Source organism: Amphiprion ocellaris, chromosome 5 (assembly GCF_022539595.1).
Source record: "Amphiprion ocellaris isolate individual 3 ecotype Okinawa chromosome 5, ASM2253959v1, whole genome shotgun sequence".
In the NCBI taxonomy this organism is placed as follows: Eukaryota; Metazoa; Chordata; class Actinopteri; family Pomacentridae; genus Amphiprion; species Amphiprion ocellaris.
The window spans coordinates 25,858,968-25,881,246 of record NC_072770.1 but is presented as its reverse complement, the minus strand read 5'-3'; the positions used below and the strand labels follow the sequence as shown (position 1 = coordinate 25,881,246).

General features: G+C 39.4%; 1 protein-coding gene and 1 long non-coding RNA gene across 2 annotated transcripts; both read right to left on the bottom strand.

The window, feature by feature from the left end:
• Positions 1–1,261: 1,261 nt before the first annotated feature.
• On the bottom strand, positions 1,262–16,805 carry crbn (cereblon). The gene is made up of 11 exons (XM_023267341.3): positions 16,675–16,805; positions 16,288–16,406; positions 15,945–16,147; positions 15,398–15,547; positions 12,462–12,618; positions 11,081–11,143; positions 10,884–10,968; positions 10,641–10,756; positions 9,252–9,316; positions 6,263–6,394; positions 1,262–4,473 (listed from the first exon to the last, which is right to left on the bottom strand). The coding sequence occupies exons 1-11, from the start codon at positions 16,745–16,747 to the stop codon at positions 4,296–4,298; spliced, it is 1,341 nt and encodes a 446-aa protein (XP_023123109.1). The 5' UTR covers positions 16,748–16,805; the 3' UTR covers positions 1,262–4,295.
• A 2,114-nt stretch (positions 16,806–18,919) lies between these two features.
• LOC111566634 (uncharacterized) lies at positions 18,920–21,442 on the bottom strand. Its single transcript, XR_002746005.3, has 4 exons — positions 21,345–21,442; positions 21,218–21,244; positions 20,122–20,144; positions 18,920–19,247 (listed from the first exon to the last, which is right to left on the bottom strand). It is a non-coding gene; the product is annotated as an uncharacterized LOC111566634 (long non-coding RNA).
• Positions 21,443–22,279: the final 837 nt, after the last annotated feature.

The following is a 22,279-nucleotide window of genomic DNA, read 5'->3' as shown; positions in this document are numbered from 1 at the left end:
CTGATGGTGGCTTTTCACCAGTCAAAGCTTTATGGGAGAAAGTGGCAAAGAGAAAGGCATTGTTGAAAAAAGCTTAAATGAAATGTAGATTAGATTTTACCAGAAGGCCACGTGGGACACTGAAGTCAACTGGAAGAAGTTTTTTGGTCTTGAGCTTTTTGACCATCGGACTAGATGTAATGTTTGGTAAACACAAAACGCTGCACGAAATCATCCACACAGCATCCCCATGGGGAAGCATGGTGGTGGCAACATCATGCTGTGGCACTGTTTCTCAGCAGCAGGCCCTGGAAGGTTTGTAAAGCTGGAGGGTAAAATGAATGTAGCAAAGTAGAATGAAAATCCTGGACATCTACCAAATAGTGACTTGAAGGATGTGAAAACTTATGCAATCATTCATTTTATGCTTTATATTTTTAATTGTCATAACTTTGTAGAAATGTGTTTTCATTTAAATATGAAATAACCTTTTTTGTGTGTGTAAATTCTCATCAAAGAAGCCAAATTACCGTGATCCTCATTCAATGTTGAAAGGGGTAAACTTAAAATTGGGGTGAATACTTTGTATAGACTGACTGACTACTGAGTGCTAAAAATACTCAAAATAGTGGAAAATGTGATCAGTTACAGTTTAAGGATGACTGAGCCAAGCCTGCGTTTTTATTAATACCATGTGATGCAGTAGAATGATCAGAGCCTGAGTGTCTGTGGAAAAAAGCAAACTGTTATTGGTCAGCTCTACCGTGTTTCGCACATCCAACTCTATTTTCAAGTGTTGGAGATGAATAGCAAAAAAATCTGCAAAATTTCCTCAAATGTGGTCAGCGTTGGTCAGGACTGTAGATGGCAAGGTTGAAAATGAAAAAAATCTGAGTAGATTTAGAGAGGAGTGAGCCCTGTGGCCAAGTTCTCATCTCTATTTGAGGATAGTTTTTGAGGCTACATTAGTTGCCGCAAGCAACTGATAACAGCTGTGTCCAATCCCACTGGATGCATCCTTCTAAGGCCACAAAGACCAAAGAGTACTTTATATCATATAAAGTGAAGTGTTAGGATGTACTGCATGTGTGATTGTTATGGACCACAAATCAAGAGTGGTAGGTATCATTTTCTGACTTTCTTAGGTTGGATACATTTTGGACAGATTACTCAGTAATGACAGTAATATTGCTTCAACACACAGGCACAAACCATTCAGTGAATAAAAGCTCGACTGAAGCATCAATTTGAAAAAAAAAAGTGCAACAGACAGCAGGAAAAATACGCTACCAACTATTTAATTTATTCACCTTAAACAGACAGAAACACAAAGCCTGCTGAAGCCATGAAGCAAAAACAGTGTTTTTAATAACAAGCTGAAGTGGTGAGAAATGAGATGTCATGTGCTGCATGTGCCAAACCCTGTGTACTTCTTTATTTTAAATGCTCTTCTGTGAGTGGCCCTCACGTTCAAGATATCACTGAAACACAACGATCGACATGGCTCATCTCCCCCAAGCACAGACTCATTAGATTGTCACTGTTCCAGCATACAAATCATCTTTCAGCCATGTGAATCGGCACGTGACATTAATACACCACAAACATGTTTTTTAGCAGAGACATGAAAGCACACAAGCACAATAAAGGTACATGTTGATTCGTCTACGGCTTTGATGATTTGCTAATTCTGGGAGTGCATGGAAACCTTTTACCTGCTTGTTAAAAGTCAGTGCATTATCTCAGACATTAACTAAATGAGCACACGCACGTGTTGCATGAACTTTTGTCTCTTGATGCCGTCCCTACCTTGCTACAGGTGTCTTTCTGAAAACATCATGATCATTTTGGTGACAAATGTAAATCAGGCGAGAGTCGCTGCTTGGAACCTGCGTGTTTATTTTTCTCTGTGGTACACTGAACAACATGGAAAAACAAGCAAAGGCCTTCTTTGGATCCAGGCAACTGATTTCTTCAGTGAAGCATCCATTTTATAGTTTTATAGGTGAATAAGAATCTGAGAGCGCGGTAAACACTCAGCCAGTGATATGACAGAGAAGAGGCACAGCACAGAAATTTAGATTTCATGTGTTATTCTTCTGGTGAAAACGTCTCTAATGAAACAAAATGATATGATGTAAAATTTGAGAGTTAACTAAAAACTTTGAAATGTGATTTGAAAAAACTGTTTTCCAAGGAGGCACACATTTTCAGATTTCTGAGGGATCAGTGATTTGATTACTGCTCAGGATGAAATGCAAAGTAACACAACTCTGCACACTGATATCATGCTTTGCCCAGAAGAATAACATATAAGATGAGTTGTATTGAAAGCTGCCCCCCTGCTAAAGGAATAGCTCATTTTCTTTCTTTTTTTTTGGCAAATAAGCTAATTTATTTTAAAGCCAGTGAGTTTGATGTCTGTTAGAAGGAAGGCTACAACCAGCAGCTGGTTAGCTTAGCTTAGCATGACTGTTTTTTTAAAAAAAAAAAAAAAAAAAAAAAAAAAAAAAAAGTGGAAACAGCTAACCTGGCTCCGTCCAAAGTAGCAAAAAATGCCTACCTGCAACATACTGACTTCTTTGTTTTGTCTGTAAAAACACAATCCTGTGTAAAAACTGAGTTTTTTACTTTACAAACTCAACAAGCAAGCTACAACGTGCTAACCATTCCCGTTTCTAGGCTCTGTGCAAAACTAAAATAACTAGCTATTGGTGCTAGCCTAATATTTATCTGAATGATATGAGTGTGGTGTCAATCTCCCTCACTCTCAGCAAAAAAAAAAACAAAGAAAAAAAGATAAGTTTTTCCCAAAAAGTCTACTATATCCAAAAACATTTCATTAGACAGAAAGATCTTCAGATTCTACATTTCTTATTGCGTTCAGTTACTCTGCCTACTGATGTAGAAGACTTTGTAGCAACTGTCAGAGATTGAAAAGTTTTGGGAAATAAGTTACATTCTACAAACAGTAGAACAACAGTCAAAATGCACTCACAAACGCTGCAACTGTCTAACAACAGTTACATTTATACAAACGTGAGCCAGCACCTTGCAACAAAAACAGCAAGAAGGAACATCCTGAAAGCTGTGTGACAATCGTAAAAAAAAGTAAACAGTTAATTATAAATCTTAACATCACATTGCCATTTATAATCTTTCATTAACATCTGTGTTTCATTTATTTTTCAGCTTTTGAAAAGACACTGCGTTGTAGCGTAGACACAGCATTTTAACACGCCACGCAACATGAACAAACTAAATGAGGAGGGTAAATGCTCCTCTTGCTCTCCATCTTAATTAGCTCTGACCTTTAATAACCAGTCTGCCACGAGGCAACAATACATCTCTGATTTTCACTTGTGCAACCAGAGATAACAACATTTCCTGAAGCATATCATCAGATGCGACAATGAGCCTCCATTAAATACAAAACAGACACAGATTATATCAGGTATATTACACATTATCATTATTGTGAGCTCAGCTTTTTGTCTAGAAAATAAAAAAAAAAATCTGCTGTGATAATAAAATGCACGGTTTCTGTACACATCAATGGGTGTGTTAAATTAATTTCCAATCGTCTTGCATACAAAAATACATCCAATTTAATTCCATGTTTCAAAACATCCCGTATCGTGACACATCGACACGTACATGAGAGCACTTTCATTCAAACGGTTTCCTCCACTGGCCTATGGCAGCTAAAATAACAAAAGGGTCTGAATGCTATGTTGAAAGCACTGTAAGTTTACTGTATGTGGATATTTAGAACAGATTCAAGTGGCCAATACAGATTGCCGATGATATCTCTGTGTTAGCTACATGCGGTCAGACTCTGCACTGAAGAGAAGGAGTTTAGGATAAAAGAAGAATATGCATTCAGCAAACCTTTTGTTTCTGTGTGTATATGTGGGCCTGCAGCAACCAAGAAAACAGCTGGACAGAGGTGCAGGTCAGGGAGCGGCATGCTGGCATGTCAACCACATGTCATGAAGTCAGTCCGTCTCACCTGTCACTCTCCATTTTTTTCCCACTTCAACAAAATGCTTTCAGCATCTCAACACCGCCTCCACGCTTTAATAGCCTTTAAGAACAACCACTACCTCCATCCTGGTCTAATCTTCCCTTCGAGTGCCATTTAAAGGTTGAAGGACCTTTCCTCTAATATGATGGATTTGCTGGCAGGGGGTGACAGACATTGTGATGCATTGACTACTCAAAGTAATCGCAGCCAGACAGTGGCTGAAGATCCAGGGCTGGGGAGGTGTGCAGGGCTTTTTTTTTTTCAAACGAGGCAGATGGATGGTCTGACGTCACAGGCAGAAGACGCGAGAGCCCTCTCTTCCGTCTTCACCCTGGGGGATACGGGGGAGCATGGCTGAACGAGTCAGACCCCAGAAACGAGGTGGAGACAAGTCCTTCTTGGTGGCTGTGAACTTCCAACCCATGTGAGACCCGCAGGTTCGGCACTGAGCAATTGTCCAGGCGTACCTGAGAGCAAAGAGAGGACCACATGTTCCTTTAGATCTCCTTCAGTCTTGTTTAAAGATTTACAAATGCACTGATGAATCATTTTCATCTGCTATAATTGTTCCACAAAAAATTTAATTGGAAAGACAAAATGAAAATATTGTCTATTTTGTCTTCCTTATTTAAAAATGCAGGAAAATTAAATGAACAGCCAGCTATTCATTTTCAGGTGTAACTCGTGCAGACAAAATGTTTCATTATGGATGTGAAATGGTTTCCACTCTGCACTGTTGAGGTTCCTGTCCTGCATCCTGCTTTACACCATGTGTCAGCTGGGAAAGGCTACAGACCAATCATGAATGGATGGATGTTGAAGTTGCACATGACACTACGTCTGGCCTCCAAACTGACTCACAATGATTATCTCATTTGCACACATCTTAACCTAGGATATAAGATGTAAGCACGGCATAGCAGCCAGATTTATCTCCACAGCGCTGTGTCAGTGCTGAACAATGGTCTGGCTGCACCTCATTATCATTCTGCTATAAGACACGCTCTGGCTTGTTTGTCTTTATTTAAACCAACCACAACTGTCTTGTTCTAAGTCCAGGAAGGAACAAAGGTAGCCCAGGGTGAGAGTGTTGCAGTGGATTGTTTTACTGGAAAATTTGCATGCAAGGAGGCAGCAAGCACTGTTGATAAAATGGCTTCTTTGCTACAAAAACCAAGCAGACTGCACAAGTGCATGATCCAAACTTTTGGCAAAATTTGCTATTTTCAGCTTGTAGCTTGCCATTTGCCTCAAAAGTTGTTGTTTTCCGTAGAAATGGCAATTATGAAACCAGTAATGCTCATCAACGTGCTCATCTTTGACTTTTTTTATTTGACAACATGAACATGATGTTATTACAGTCTGTTATTTATTACATTTGCTAACTATTAACTCGCTCTTAGTCTCAAAACATTTTGAACAAGTTGGCATCTCTGTCAGCAGGATCTTTTGCCAAGTTTGACATGTTGCCTTCATCATTCTAGGTTTAAAACACCTTTCATGAGCTTGACCTTACTGTTGATTCTGAGTGAAAAATGCCATATTTTATACTTTGGCAGTCTACTTTGTGGACAATCTGTGGACAGTCAGGAAGAGCACTTGATTTGGTAGCTTCACATTTTGTCACCATGAATGTTGCAGCGTGTTTATGAGAGACTAAAAAGCCTTTGGCACCTGTTGTGCCTCTAGGGATCTAAAGTCATCTAAAGTCTCCAGCAGACATTCCAGCAATACTTGATTTACATGTTGATCCTTACAGGTCAGTTCAATTCAGCTTAATTCTGTGATCATAAACCAAATATTTTACTGTCCATATCAGTGATACAAAATAACAAACAACTGCTGAGGTGTCATTAAATTCCTTAAAAGACAAACTCACTCTAGTGAAAGGACAATAAACATCACAGGTACAATGTTTTATGTGACAGGAAATTTCACTAGGTGTTGTGTCAACAGAGGAGCCCTTTGATGTAATTTAGAAAGCCAATGGGAGGTTTCTCTCCCCCTCTTTGCAGAAGTCCATTGTTGCACAACAATAACCCTCAAACACTAACACGAAGAAGAGACGCCCCACTGATACCCAGGACACAAAGTACGAACCATAGGCTGCAAGGATTTAAAAGACGTATTTACAGGAGCAGCAAAAAGCACAGTAAGAGGTCCAAGTCGATATATATGTTCTTTCTGCTATGTGTTCTATTATTAACTACTCTGAGGGGGAGTGTGAAACCAATGTGTTGAGTGAAGTGAAGTTACCCTGGAAACCAGCTGTGCAGCGTGGATGGCCTGCCGACCAGATTGAGGTTGTTGGCTTTGTAGACTGTCAGGGTTTCGTGGACGTAACCGTGAGGGTTTACGTATGCAGCCATGGGGCCGTACAGGGACAAGCTGCAGAGAGAGAAGAGGCAGGTGGAATATGTCAGCCGCAGTGAGCACGACTTTAACATGGTTCAGCCAAGAACAAAATGTAAGAAAGATTCACTGAAAATGAGACATTGAATGGAGGCTCCATAAAAGGTGTTAATGAGTCAAAGTACCTAAAAAAAGGTCAACATGTCAATTTAAAATCTGCAGTCTCTCTGAACCCACCAGTGAGGTCTACACAACCAGACTGTAGGAGCCACGAATGAATTGTTGCTTTATTATAAGGCTAAGGGCAAATTCATTGTTGTTTGTGTTTGTTTGGTTATATTATTTTGTGATTATGTTGAAAAGAGGGATAGCGTCACATGGATACAGGCGGGGATAACTGAGCGACTATAATTACCTGTTCACTTGTCTTGATTTAGTTTTCATTGTTTGACAGGGGGTGAGCTGGCTAGCCATGTTTTTTGTTCACCGCTATTTTTTTCTTCGATCGCTTTGATTACGACTTTGTGCACGTTATCATGAGTTGATTATCGTTTTTCTTTAAAAAACGGTTAAATATATTCTTTGGAAATCTCAGTGGATTCTTCTGCATAGCACGTCAGACAAATAGGCCCAGTCTCAGTCTCTCAGCGACTCTTGTTTGTTGAAGTCACTACACAGATGTTTTACTGCCAAGCACTTTAAAAATCCACAATCATTAAATCCACCGTGGACAGCGAAGTTCACTCTGAATACTTCAACAGTATGTATGTGGCACAAATTCATATGGTGTAAAGGCCTTTTCCCACGCTTACAAAAAGCTGGAAGCACACTGTAGTGTAAAACTATATATACTGCATATTGCATATTCTTTTAAAGTAGGCAGCATATTGCTATTCAAACGGCCCAAGAAGAAACTAGACTTCAACACCTCTTCTTGGTTCCATTTTAAGGCTTTAGAAAATCTAATTTGTGATCGGTGACACTAGCCAGTAACAGATATTTCCATACAGAGGGCACTGCTTCTATTGGCTGTTATGAAAACATAAATGTGTGAACACCTCTCTTCAGAAAGCCTTATTCAGAAAAATGAGCTGAAATCAGAGTACAGTGTGCAGGTTTTCAAAACTTTAAGCTGCACTAATTATTACAGTAGTTTTATATTTAGAATGGATCTCATCTCGTATGGTGCAGAAAGGTGTCGCTCCCTGTTCCCTCCTTATGGAGGATTTTACCCTCTTTCAGGGAACTGTTTTGGTTTTATGTCCTGCACCTTTATTATTTGTATGTAATCTCATCTGCCATATTTTCATCTAAAAAGCCTTAAAAATCAACTGCAGGCCACCTGCTCAGTTTTAAACAGCAACATAGCAGGCAGCTAGAGACAGATATTCCCTTCAGGAGTAAGTGAAGACCTAAAACAAAGCTAAAAGACAGTTACAGGTGGAGTAAGCAATTCCAATACAAGACACAAGTATCTGTTCAGCCGAGCTGGTGGACTGAAAAAATATCCAGTGTCAGTACACAATCCTGGCTTTGTAAATAAAAAGCAAACTAAAAGGCTTGGACTGACCCATCTAACACTGTTCCTGTAAGTCCTGTGTACATTAAGGCCAAAATACGGTAGCTAGCTACATAGCAACAATTCCTCTCCAGAATTGCAGACTTCACCTTTAATTCTGGACTGACAATGCAAATTTTGCTGTGACTGCTGTGGGTGTAACTAGTTGATAACATTAACCAGAAATTGCAAAAAACACGTTGTACATTCAGGTTTAAGATACTAAAGGTCTAACGCAAGTTAAAGTTCACACATCAAAACAGGCTTTTCTTTGATAGAGTTCACTGAGTGTAGCAATAACAGGAATACTAAGCAGAAAGTTAAGACTAGAAGATAAAAAGCATATTTTTCAACTTTAAGCTCTCCAAAATGTAACCAGACATACACAATTTTAAAACATATTCAGCACCAAAAATGTCATTTTGAGTCAGCTTTGTAAGTAGTAATTGAGTATGTGCAATGTTCTCCTGTTCCGGTTTGGGCCCCTAAAAGAAAATGCATTACCCACATAGTTTCATTAGTCAGAGGAAGTGTGCTTATGAAGTTAGTAACTTCTGAACATCTCTTCCAGAAATCATTTTAAGGCACATAATCACTCATTCCCTCAGATTACCTGGGTGACAAAACCATTAATGTACTTTCCTCATAAACATCCAGCATAGGCCTGGACAATTTCATTGGTCTACAGGGTTTCCTGTGTCACTGCTGGACACACAGCACATGCAGACTCTTTGAAAATGACATTACATAACAGTGTGTGAGACTGTGAGTGTGGAGGTGCAGAGCGGATTCACTAATATTCATGATGTAACGCCAGACTTTATGCAGACCCCAGACAGACAGCTAAGTTGTCCTCAATCGTGATGCGTTAACAATTTCAGTGGTTACAGGAAAGAAACACACGCACACATTTAATTAGCCCTGCAGCTGCAAAGGACACATTTTTTCCTTCAAAAGACAAAATCTATAAAGTAATCTGCAGCCTTTTCTTTGCATTATTGTAACAATAAATGTAGAAATGTAAAGCTTCAGTAAGTTATATTTTTGATTCTGCTACGGACTCAAATGACCCCTCTTGACGTGACAAGGCTGCATCAGATTTTTTCTGCTGTCAGACTTTTCCAGCATTTTTGAGTTTTTTTGGTGACCTGTCAAAAGGGTGAAGACGCATAATATTCCCAGTGTTGAATTCCTTAAAAAAAATACATTTCTTAAAGTTTATATTCACATTGTACTTAAAAGAATTTAAACTACAAAATGCAAAACCACTGGAGTGGGTGGACTTAAAACAAATAGTTCTTGCATTGAAAAAAAACAATCCACTGAATTCCTCACCTGAAAATTTCATTTTTTGTGGTGATTTCTGTGTCCTGGCACTGCTTACAGCACAGTGATGTGCACTGAGGAGGAGAGATAGCATAGTGTTAACAGAATATATATATTTGTCCAATATTCCCAATGCAATGTGTCCAGTGTTAGCTAATTGAAGATGCTATAAAAATCATTCCTCCTTTTAGGCCTCCACATAAGCCACTAAAGAGATGATAAGAGCTCAGATGTCTGCAGACTGTCCATTAAACAGGGATATTATCAGCTAGAAGAGAAAAGCAGATAATGGACAGATATGTGTAAGAAAAGACATTAAGTTGCTGGTAATGCAACAGTAGTCTTACATGCTATAAACACCGTGTTTATCTGTGTCTACTTTCAGCCTAATGTCTGTGAAATGGTCGGACTGCTCAATATCTGTAATTTCTATCTTGACCCAATTTTTAAATTTCATGAATGACTCTGTGTTTGATTGAAGGACAAGATTACAAACACTTCCTAATTGCAACTATTTATGGGACCATATTATCCCCAGAGATATCAGAGTTTTCTTTTATATTTACTGTACGTTACTGCCCAGCTCAGTCTCCCATATTTCTAGTCTATCTTCACAGCTCCTGTCTGAATAAAGGCAACACAACGCTAAAAGATTATCGCACTGAAGACTGCTTTCTGGAAAATTTTGACCCAATAATGGTGTTACAGGAAAAGTTAAGGGATCACCAAATGACTGTAAATCATCCTGATGAAGATATATATGGATCTATGCTAAACTGCAGGGCAATCTATTATAGTTGTGGAGATATTTCAGCCTGGACCATAGTGGAGGACTCAGTGACCAAGAGACGGTTCCCTCCCTCAAACATTGCTACTAGCATCGCTAAAAACAACCTGTGACAGCCCTGACACACAGGACTGAACTAAACCAAGAAGACAGAGACCAGACTTCTTTCTTCTGTTTATATTAAATTATGCATGTTAGTAGAGAAGTAGCAAAGGCGAGATAAAGTAAGAGCTGTTTCAGCACTGTCTCCAAACTCTCCCTGAGAACAGTTTGACCAGTTCAAGGTGACAAACAGCTGATGTATTCTGCATTTTGACTACTGATCTATAAAAGTCCCTGTTAACACCTAGAAAACCAAACAATCTTTGCTTTCACTAAATAATCTGTAAATACTTTGGATCACGTAAGCCAACGTTGGACAGAAACATGGCAGCAGAAGCACATCTGTTAGCTCCTGTCAGGCAAGAACTTCAGAGGGAAAAACAGACACATTCTGCTTTGTGCAACACTGGATCTTATCACGCTGTGAGGGAAATTACGTCTGAGGCTGAGGGGGCAGAGGAGAGGTGTGGTGGGGCTGGGCAGTATCGTTAGTGGTGAACTTTGCATACCCGGTCCATGATGTCCAGCTCACAGCGAAGTCTCTGGATGGCACTGCCAATCTTCAGCAGCTGAAGCCGCAGAGCGTCATCTATGGGCAGACAGGCTGCCACTCTGTAGGAGAAATCTGAAAGAAACCAGGCAAAAGCAAAGAGAGACATGAAATAAAGAACAGAGAGAAAGCACAAACAAGGCACAGATGTGCATGTGTCAGTATCTGTGATCCATCTCTAATAAACTGAACAGAGGCTCACCTACGGCATTGGTAGGGAGAGAGTCATCCTTCAGATTCTCGTCCCATTCGTGGAGCTGTTTCTTCACTCTGTTCATTAGCGACTCCTGTGAGGTGAAGCGCAGGAAGCAGACAAATGGTGGTTTACATTCACTGTTTATAGTCAATGTTTATGTCTGCAGGAAATTCCAAACATTACGCATGAGCTGCAGTACTCACAGAGTCGTAGAGTGCGTAGACCCACGGTGGCCACGGTGTCAGGCTGGCACAGTGAAACTTCCTCTGTGGTGAACAACAGACAAACTAATAGTGAATCCAATATATTTTTGATGATGATCTAATCCTGAAGCATTCGTCTGTATATTTTCGCTTCCATTCCCTGCTCAGATTGATAGTGATACTATAAGTGTGTACTTTGCAAAAATTCACATGATGTAAAGATAAAGGACTTTTCCACATTCCCCAAAACCTAGAAGTACTTTATACTCTAAAACTGTACACACTGTATTATTATATTTGTATACTGTACAGTATTGTATACTGTGTCATAAATATATAAGCTGAGGTAGGCAGCATATTGGTATTCAAGTGGCCTGAGAGGAAAAGTAGACTTCCTCCTCTTGGCTTCATTTTGAGGCTTTAGAAAATCTATCTCATGAAGAGAGACTTTGACCAATCACAGATCTTCTCAGCGAGAGGGTGTCATTCCTTTTGGCTGCTATACAAATACAGATGCATTTACAGTACGTGTACCTTCACAAAGCCTAATTCAATGGCAGAACATCCAGCAGGAAAAGCTGCAATTCCTGCACTGCACACCAAGCCAAAAAAGGTCTAGAGAGAAACTTTCAATAAAATAAACACATTAAAATATGTATCAGTGTAACTGAAGTTTCGTCATTACTACCTCAGTAGCTGTATTTTTTGTAGTTCAATTGCAAATGAGCACCTTGAAAAACAGCCCCAGTCTAAGAGCACACAAGAGTGTGTGGACAGATACTCATCTGTTTGGACATACAGACCACATGTACACATAGTTTTAACATGCATCTGATTAGTCCTAGGAGTTAAACTTGGACAGGTTTGTTCAAATAAATATTTAAATCTCATAACATCTTTAAAAAACTACAAGATATTGTTACATAGACTGTTTAAACTATGTGCTAGATTCCATTTTAAATCGTGGTGAACATTTTGGTTTTTTTTTACTAAAGCTGCAACAATTAGTCAGTTAACCTATGAGTTAATACATTTGAACTCACAAACTCTTCTGGTTGTTAATCAATAGTTTCAGTAACTGTTCTCGCAAAATGATCAGAGAAACATTCCAGCGACTTTAATGTGAATATGCTGCTTACATTTGTGATAAAGTTAATTCAATATTAACACATTTTAGACTCTTGGTTAGACAAAACCAGACTGCTGAACATGTCACATAGGACACTCAAAAAGTCAATTCATTGATTTGGAAAATAATCATTAGAATAATCAATAATTTAATAAAAATAATAATAATTGTAAGTTGCTATCTTACTGTATTTTACAGTATCTGATGAATAACTGATGCAGTGTTTTGTCTGAATGTGCAGGAGTGTCTGACCTGTTGATAGTTAGTCCACCAGCACTGAGCCTGTTTCCAGCTCTGGGGTGTTGAGGAGGGGTGCATGTGGAGCCTGGACAGGGGCGTCAGCTGCACAGCAGAGAGGGGGTCTGGAAGGATTCGTTCTGGAAGGATCTGTACTTTGGCTTGTCTGATCCTGACAACAAAAACAAAGCGAGACAATGACACAGGCAGTGGAACAAAGGAGAGGAAATGTGAAAGAGAGCAGCATAAGATGAGTGAATCTGAGCAGATGAATAACAGATTAAACTAATGGTGTCCTGGCTGAATGTTATAAAGGGTCTGACAGGATGTTTGTTAATGGGAGATGATCTTAAAAAGGTGTATCTGTGTTCTTTCTCTGTCGGCAACAAGAAGTATTCTTCCAACTCCACGCCCAAAGTCCATTTAGCAAACCTTCTGGAGCTCAGACATACAAACAAAGCTGGACAACATGAGCGGTAAAAATATCTCCAGATGTGACCAGACAAATTTGCACAATGAAAGTAGAATACAATATTCAGTGTCTTGCCTCTGTTTAACAAAAGGAGTTATGGCAAAATTGACAAAACTGTGAAAACCCTATTTGTGGTGGTACTGAATTTCCAAATAGTTGTTTCTGTAGCATTTTGAGTCAGTAGTGCCATGCTAGACACTCAGAAATATTTGTCATATTCTATGTATTTTAATACTCATTATATATCAGACAAGAGACAGAGACAGACAGATTTCCATTTAAGTGAGTGATAGCTTGACTGCTATACTTGCTAAAGTCACAATAGGAGGTCAATGAGATTATAGCAACCAATTTGTGTGCATTATATAATAACAACTGGAGAAAGAGGGAAATGTGTCTTAATGAAGTTTCAGTTTTATGGTCAGTTAACCTCAATGACTTCCTGGGCAGTGGAGGATGTAGATAAACATAATCAACGGTGTCATCACAACAGTGAAGGAAGCAGCTTTTCTCCATAAATACTTCCTTGGTTTACCCTCCATTCAAGAGGAAGCACAAAGATTGTTCTTGCATAACACACACAAATGATTAAAACCCCACCTGATTGAACTATCACGCAGCTGTAATGGGCTCAGAAAGAACACATAAAAATCACCAATCTGATTTAGTGACGCCCCTCTCATGGCCTTTAGTAAATTTCTACAGTGTTCTACAGTTCTCTTGAATGCCTGGGTCGCAAATACGTTTTGTTTTTTATGAGTTAAAAGTGCCCAAATTTCCACAAGACAAGATGATCTTATGTAGCACGTCACAGCTTGCCTGTTGAAAATTTCACTAAATAGGTCAACCAGGAGCCAACTGGTCAGAAATGAGGCTCGTTGGATGATCCAGTTCACTCAGGCCTTTCATGGTAAATAAAAGATGGTTCATGTGCTAACACTGTCTCTCCCTTTCAACACCTGATATCCACCCTGTATGACTTTCTATGTATTTTTTTGCATCTTCAACATCTCTACATCATAAATGAATAAATTACTAAGTTTTAATAAATTATATTTGAGGTAAGTACATTTCCTGCACAAAACTCCCTTATTGTTCCATAAACTAAGGCAGTTTATGATAAAACCCAATGTGCACGCTTGGAGGAAGTAACATTGGACTCTGCAAACTAACCATGATGTTTTTAGTTCATTTTCTGAAAGTGAATGTGCAAAGAGTTAGTCTGCCCTCTAGCTGTGAACCACAGGAACACTGCTCAAGTCATTTTAATCAAGGTCCAATTTGACATTGCTTCCAAGACTCTAGCGCTTTTCAGGAACCGGCTCTCCTGAAGTGAAGTCATCTTCGGCAAGTAATTACATATCCAGCACAATTTTAAGTTTAATTTCACTGTATAAAGTATGAGTGTCTAAGAAAATATTCCATTTGTTAAATTAGACTGACTTTAAAATGAAAACTAAAAAAGGCTCCTTAGATGAAACACATAAACTGTAGATATTAAACCATAGTTCAACAGTCCAGAACTGCTGTTTTTCAACCATGAATTCACTCTATATGAAAACTAAAGCGTGATGTGCAAGCGCACTAAACGAAAATATAAACACAGCATCCATCCATTATCTATACACCGCTTAATCCTCATTATTAATCCTCTGGAGTCTGTCCCAGTTGACTTAGGGTGAAGGCAGGAGACACCTGGACAGGTCACCAGTCTATCACAGGACTACATATAGAGACAAACAATCACACTCACATTCACACCTAGGGACAATTTAGAGTTACCAATTAACCTGAGCATGTTTTTGGACTGTGGGAGGAAGCCAGAGTACCTGCAGAAAATTCACGAACGCACAGGGAGAACATGCAGAAAGACCCTCCTTCCCAGGGTCTTTCTGCAACCAGGGATCTTCTAGCTGCAAGGCGAAAAGTGCTAACCTCCACTATGCAGTCCCCATAAACACAGCATGAAATACTTTACTAAATTCTATCATTCTTTTTAACAAAGAGGAATAAGTATTTGTTCTTCTAACACATGACCTCTCTATGACAGAAAGGACGTCCTAAAACAAGCAAGTACCATGTTTCTCTTGTCATCTGTGGCAATGTGGTATTTAAAAAAAAAAAAAAAAAAAAAGCATTTTCAGGTGACCATTTATAGTCACTGGTAAAAGAAATGCCCATGTGCTGGTCTCACTATCTCATCATTCTCCTTTAAAGCCACACCTCACCAGAGTGTGGATTAACTCAGTGGTTTAGAATTTGTCAGCCAAGGTGACCAGCTGTTCAATGCAGAGACTCTAAATGGAATATGCACCAAGTGTCAGCTTAAAGTTTGCCCTACATTCTCTTCTCTGTTTTTTTTAGGTTCTGTCCTTTGTGTGGTTTTGTTTCTTTGTCACACACCTTTGAGCCAGTTGGCAACAACAAGGATTTAGTCCTAACCTTTGACTTTACGCTTTAAGAGGCAATTTCAACTTACCCGTCTGCTTGAGTTCTTATCTCATGGACCTTGAATCTCTGCCTCCCTACAGCTTTCACTTTGACTGTTTCAATGCCGTACTCCTGCTCCTCGCGGTATGCATAGATTTCAGCTGTGGTTCCAAACTCTGCCTCTGGTTCACCCGCATCACTGCAGAGACATATCAAACAAAGCCATTAAGCTAAATAAAGAAAGAGTGGAGTTAATTAGCTTTGTACTTCAAGAGACAGACTGTAAAAAATAGTCAGAAGTGACAACTTTTGGACCTTTAAAATTAGTCAATCTTGCTCAACCATTTGGTCCTACATTGTTATCTATGCAAAGTAGCAGCATATTTATATTTTAGCCTCTAACAAAGTTCTAACACTATTCAGGCTGTAACAAAGTTTATCTGCTCACAGTATGAAGTCACCATGTTCAAACCAAGATAACCCCTTAGACATGCGTGTCAAAATATGGTGTGCCCCTTAATCTGGGACACATAATTAAACCAGTTCGCCCTGTGGTAATCATGAATAGACCCAGAGGTATTTCCACAACTACAAACCTGTGTGCGAGCACAGCAAAGGTACGGTCTCTCTGGATGACGCTCCGCATCATGCTGACCTCCTGCGGCCTGAACAGCTGCAGAGGCAGCGTCTGGCCTGGAACCAGCATCACAGCTGTGTGTGGCAGCACAGGAATGGTCTGACAGCTGTCGTCGTCGTGGACTGTGCGGCCATGAAACTCCTCCATGTCTGAGCCCAGATACTGCCATGACATAGGTCAGCGTCAACACAACAGGAGAAACTCTGCAGCTAAAATACACTGGGAATGTTGCATGTTTACATGTATGGAAGTAAACTGTATATTTGCTGTTGGGATAGGAGCTAAGGTGGTGCATCACTCACAGCATGTGATGTGGGAAGACTGGGGTCAAAGGTGATGATGTTGGGCTTCCCTGCTTCCTCACTGTCTCGGTCTTCAGTCTCCATGTCATCCTCCTCCTCTTCCTCCTCCTGCTCATTGTCTTCATGGCACAGCAAGTTTACAAACACACGCAGAGGCTAGTTAGCTCTTCTCATCTTTAAGTCAAACATTAGCAGCAGCAAATCACGTTAATAAGTCACTCTGACGGTTAAAGTGAAAGGAAAGCGAAAGCACAGTGCTGAAAAATGTTAGTCAGGATGTGTGATCCCAGACAGTGGCCTGCAGTGAGGAAATGTTAGCTAGCAGCAGAAACACACACGTCCTCCAGGTGAAACTCTGAGCGGCCTGAAGGTAAGTTTAGCTGTTACCTGGCAGCAGCTGTAACTGGTTTCCCATGTTGTCGTTAATGTTGTCTTCACCTCCACCCCTCTCGTCAGCCATATCCTTGTGTTTACAACAGTAACTCTTCTTCTACGGCTCTTCAACGTGCAGCACCAACATGGAGTCGAAGCGCCCCCTAGCGCCACCAGAATCTCATCAAAATAATCCATTCAGGTGATGTGTGCTTCCTAAACCTCTTCTGTCAAGCAGCCTTTGAGAATGCAACATCTCTAAAATGAATTTGACTCTGGATTACGCAACGATAAAAAAAAGTAATAATTAATATAATTTTGGTGGCATTACAGCATCGCCAAGATGAGTTCACTCCTGTATAATGTCACTTTAACTGTTGCCTCACACAAAATGCATTACTTCCAAGTTGAACATTAGTGTACTTGTTCTTATTTTGATGACAGACCCCCATCAGGCTCTCTTTAAAATACCCCCAAAGGTGTTCTACTGGATTGAAGTCTGGCAACATGTGTGTTCAAATCATAGTTTTCACCTCTTTTCCTTTTTTTGTGTGTGATTTTAGTAGTGTGCTTTGGAATGTTGTCATGCTGAAATATTCCTCTTTTCCAGGTCCGCAGACACACACTATTGGTATTTTTGGTATGTCCATGGTATTTAAAGATCTTTAAATGCATCTCCTCAATAAATTTTGTACTCATGCAGCCCAGTATCATCACACTCCCACATCCATGCTGGACCTCATCCAAGCAGGTTGTTCATTGAGTTCTTTAGCAAAGATTAATTTGGCGGTTCTGTACTTCAATGCTTTCCATAGAGGTTGATGTTTTCTGTCCTTTTGAGCTGTTACAGAAACTCTGATTTTCAGTTGCCCACCGGTTTATCAGACCTAGATGATGGAAGTAATGCTCTGTTAGTGGTGTCATTTTAGGCGTCCCACCACTGCAGCACTCATTTTTGTTACTATGACTCGTTTTGTACCTCCTCTTACTGGTGCGACTGTGCGCCCCTGGATTGTGTGGCACCCTTTTCAATTTTTATGAAGACTCACAATCATTTTTATGTTCCTTTGTTAATTCTTTGCAAAATTTTGCACAATGACGTTTTTAACTTGAGCAACTGACTCAAATAGGATTTAAATACTACATACACCAGTGAAATTTACCAGCTGTTGATAATTATCATTAAAAGTATGACACAAGTGAAGTTACAGCAGTAGTTTGAGTAATGTAGAAGAGTTTGAATAGATTCTTTCTTAGCTCTGAAGGCAGGTTGATTTGTATAGCACCTCCCTGCAACATTAAAGAGCCATGATGTTGCAGAACTAGCATGAGAAGTTCAAACAGCACCAAGAATCAGATGCATGAAAATGAACCAGAGCAGGCAAAACTGGTAATAAAGCAATGCAAACTAGAGATGGGAAAGCTAAATGTCACAGAAATAAATTAGCATGTATGTTGTTTTGATTCGGAGCAGCAACCAGGAGTCTCTACAAACACTTAATCAGAAAGATGTTTTTTTGCAGCTTAAATTGCCTCAAGATGATCAGTTCGGCTCCGATGTGTTCAGTAATAAAAAGGCTGCTGTCATATTAATTACATTCTGTGACCTTTAACAAATTAATGTGGGAGCCAATTTTGACCTTTTCTCCACGGGTAAACACATCAAGTTGTGTCTTTTATTCATGGTTTAAATACCATTTTGTGATGATACATTAGACAACTGTGGTGTTTTCGTCTGCATAAAAAGTAGAACTGGCCAGGAGCTTTGTTGGAAGAAACTCCTCCAGAAAAATGACCTTTTTAATTATAATTGAATACGACTATCGTTGCAATTAGTCCTTTTACAAATAAATGTCCAGTACATGAACAGTATTGTGCAGGTTGCTTCCACCAGATCCAAACTGCAAGGTCTGCAGTCCCTGTTGGGGTTTTCAGAAACCTTGGGAACAGTATAATTGACTCCTTAGACTGCTTTCAGACAACTAAGGTTATTGGATAATTTAAGCATTTGATTCCCGATCTATTACAGTTAATGGGCAGTCTATGGTGCAAACACATCCCTAAATACTTGGTGCCAATTAATTTTATAAACTGAACACAACAGCTCCCAAATTTGCTTCACATATCTAAAATTTTAGAAAAGTTGAATGAAACCAGATACAAAACTTATCTAACATTTCCCTCCATGCTGTGAAATGCAATTAAGCAAATGTAATTCAACTGAAATTTATCCTGTCAAAGTAAACAAAGATGCTACAGCTTATGGTATTTTAACAGTGTTTATTGTTCAATACACCACATGACAGTTGTAAGAAGACAAGATGTATTATGGTCCATGAACACAGCAGCTGCAGTTCTGATGTTGACACGTCGTCCAGCGTCTTTGCCATCTTCCGATCAGACGTCCACAGTGGGCCCATCTCGGCGGCGATTTGAAATCAGGGTTAGGCCTGGCTGAGGGAAGCTCACAGCGATCCACCTCAGCAACATGCGTCAGTCATCTGGAGAGGCTCAGACGGGACACGCAGCTGGCAGGGATGAGGGCTTACTTTGACCTCTGCCTCATCTTTCTCCTTTTACGCTTCAGCCTGTTGAAAATAGAACGGCAGCTGTCAGGAAAACATTTGTTGCACAAGACCCATTCAAAAGTGCATATATACATTTTTTTAAAAGGCCAATAAAATTAAGCAAACCTAAAAGAGGTTTGAAACTAAACGGCAAGGTGGCAATGGACTTCTACAGCATTTACAATGCAGAAACTCGGCTACAGTACAGTCTACCCAGCTGTGAAAATGCCCTTTCGCTCACAGTTCAACATTAGCCCCATGTGGCCATCCTACTGCTGCTGTGCAAATCAATATTGCATATTATCAAGAAAGGGGCTACAAGTATTTTGGTCCCTTTGAAGTACATCACTTTTTTTTAGTGAACTACAGTAAGACCAGAGCACCCACATTTCAAATCCAAAAACTAGAGGCTTCCAATGATGACTTAAGATGGAATGATGTCAATTAGTGGTTATTCAATTTGGGGGAGTTTTAAGCATGACATCATAAGAAATCTGTAAATACTTGCATCTGTAAGGCCATGCCCACACTTGACTTTTTTTTTTTTTTTTTTTTTACTGTAATGCCAAAAATACAGATCTATTTGCACCATTTCCAATCAGCTTCACCTTCATCAGCTGTATGTCATAACATTGTAAGCATCGGACTGCAGCCACAGCACAACCAAATGCAAAAAGACTGTCAATGTGGTTTACAATCAGTAACAGCCCTTCCTTAATATTTTCCACTACTGTTTACAAGACCCTCTGAGGCCTATCAAGTTGTTGCACTGTACACTACTGTTGAATTCAGGCATTTTACGAACCCCTTCATGCATGTTGACAGGTTTTACACAAAACCTTCACAGATCATGTATGATATGCATTTACAGAATCAGTGAAGTATTAATGCTTACCTGCGCATACGCTTCTTCCTCCACTAGAAAACGAAAGACACATTTATTAGTGCACACTGAGGACAGTTCAAATCTACCACAATTGCACTTTTTTTGGTGCTTGACAAAGACAAAACTTTTTCTTTTTTTAGTTTTTAAAGACTGATCTACAATAGGTGTCTAACAATATATTTTCCTCCAATTTAAGGATTCTTCAATCCATAATGCAATAAGGGGTTTGCCATGCAGGTTTTACTCAAAAAGTAGACTCGATTTAACAAAACAAAAAGAAAAACATGTCAGTGGTACAGATAGGTTTAGGTTATCAAATACACAGTATGCAGTGTCTTGAAACTGCTCCACGACAACTAATTTTACAATTTAAATCAACATCACAATGTTGTGTATGACAAGTGTAAAGCCAGATTTGAATGCATCTGAAGCATAACACCACTTTGGAAATATTTGCCAGCATTACCCCACATGAAAAAGGTTCAAAACAGGCTTAAGTTGGTTTTTTTTCTATGCAGACACTCCCTAACAAAATTCAGCTTAAGATTAATAATTCTTTACAAATCAAGTTTCCCAATCCATTTGGTGTAAAACCCGGTATGCTTTTCATACTGCAACATTTATCCAAGAACACCAAATTCCTGCATTGCCAGTGTTTACACTATTGTGCAGCTCGAGTGTGCTCTTATGTACTAATTGTGCTCCAGTCAGCATGCTTGTTATGATGCACATAAATTACAGCTAGAGCCACTGCTACAGGGGTACTGAAGTATTTAGAAGTGATGCTATGAACCGGCCCTTCTTCCATTATCACATGGCTACCTGACTTCAGTGGTTTACCACGGCTAACATCATAGCATGCAGCAAAGCGGGCCTTCCGCTAGCATTAGCATTTACATTAACTTGTACAGATTCAAAACTGGTTACAGTTTCAATTAAATTATTACCATTTTTCAAAGTGACTGAAAAACAAACTGTACATTTAAAGACAAAACAAGCTTCAATAAGGCAGGAGATGTTGTTCGGCTACTAGCTAGCAGCATTGACTGAACCGGGAAGAAGATGAAAAAAACCCAAAAATACCGATACTGGCTCGGTATCTTACCTTGGCTCTCATCGTGGGGAGAGGTTTCTGTGGAAATAAAATATAGAAATGATCAGTGACTGCAGATGGTTAATAAAATTCAATGATTAGTTTGGATTACGTCTAGCGGAGAAGCGCTTTTCCATACCTCAAAGCGAGAAGAGCAACGGAAAGAGGATGTGATGAAGAAAGAGCGCGCCTTTTATAACATGATAACGTCATGTTCAGGCGCCACTGTAGTGGCTCAGCTCCATGGGAAATGTTGTCCAATTGGGCAAGTTCGTCTCCTGGCCGCTTTGAGGTTCAGACGACAGTTTTGATATTATATCTTGTTTAATTCCATGTTCGCCATTCTGTAAAATCAAAAGGTAACAGTTTAGATTTATTATATTAAAAATACAGCCCCAAAAATGGAAACTCAGTGCAACAAAAGTGAGACGCAATTAACCTTAGCATGGATTATAGCAGTGTTGTAAAAATTTGTGGGATGTTCTGCTATTCTTCAGAGATTTTTTTCCTTACTGAAGGGGTTATGTTGTTCTCTCTCTTATTATTATTTTTTTTTAAAGTAACCCAAATGTGTTTTATTGGATTCAAGTCAGAGGACATACCTGGCCAGGTCATAGTTTTGACCTTTTTCCTTCTTGATGTGATTTTGACAATGTGATTTGGATTGCTATCAAATATGCCTCTTCTGTCCAGTTTCTGCATACTAGGAGTCATCTGGGAGACAGCATTGTGGTATATCCACAGTCATATCTTCCTAACAACTTTGCCACTCTTACATCCAGATATTATCACACTTCCACCTCTATGCTCCACTATTAGGACTATGCATTCACTATGCATTCACCTGTCCAAAAATGCTGGACCACATCTAACCAAAACAAATGTATCTTAGTCTTATCTGACAAAACAATGTGCTACCAATATCCAAAGGGCTTCTTTCCAAATTCTTTAGCAAAATTCAACTTTCTAGTTTTGTGCCAAAGATCAAGCAAGGGGTTGTTTTCTTGGACTTTGTCTTTAGAGTCTAACATCCTGTAACATCCTTCTCACTGTGTGAAATGTAACAAAAACTGT

Coding starts and splice junctions, on each gene's coding strand:
- crbn (XM_023267341.3), bottom strand. CDS start 16,747: ATGGCTGACGAGAGGGGTGGAGGTGAAGACAACATTAACGACAACATG. Junction 16,148..16,287: donor GTCTTCCCACATCACATGCT/GTGAGTGATGCA, acceptor ATGTCATGGCAG/TATCTGGGCTCAGACATGGA. Junction 9,317..10,640: donor AGCTGGACATCATGGACCGG/GTATGCAAAGTT, acceptor TCTCCTCCTCAG/TGCACATCACTGTGCTGTAA.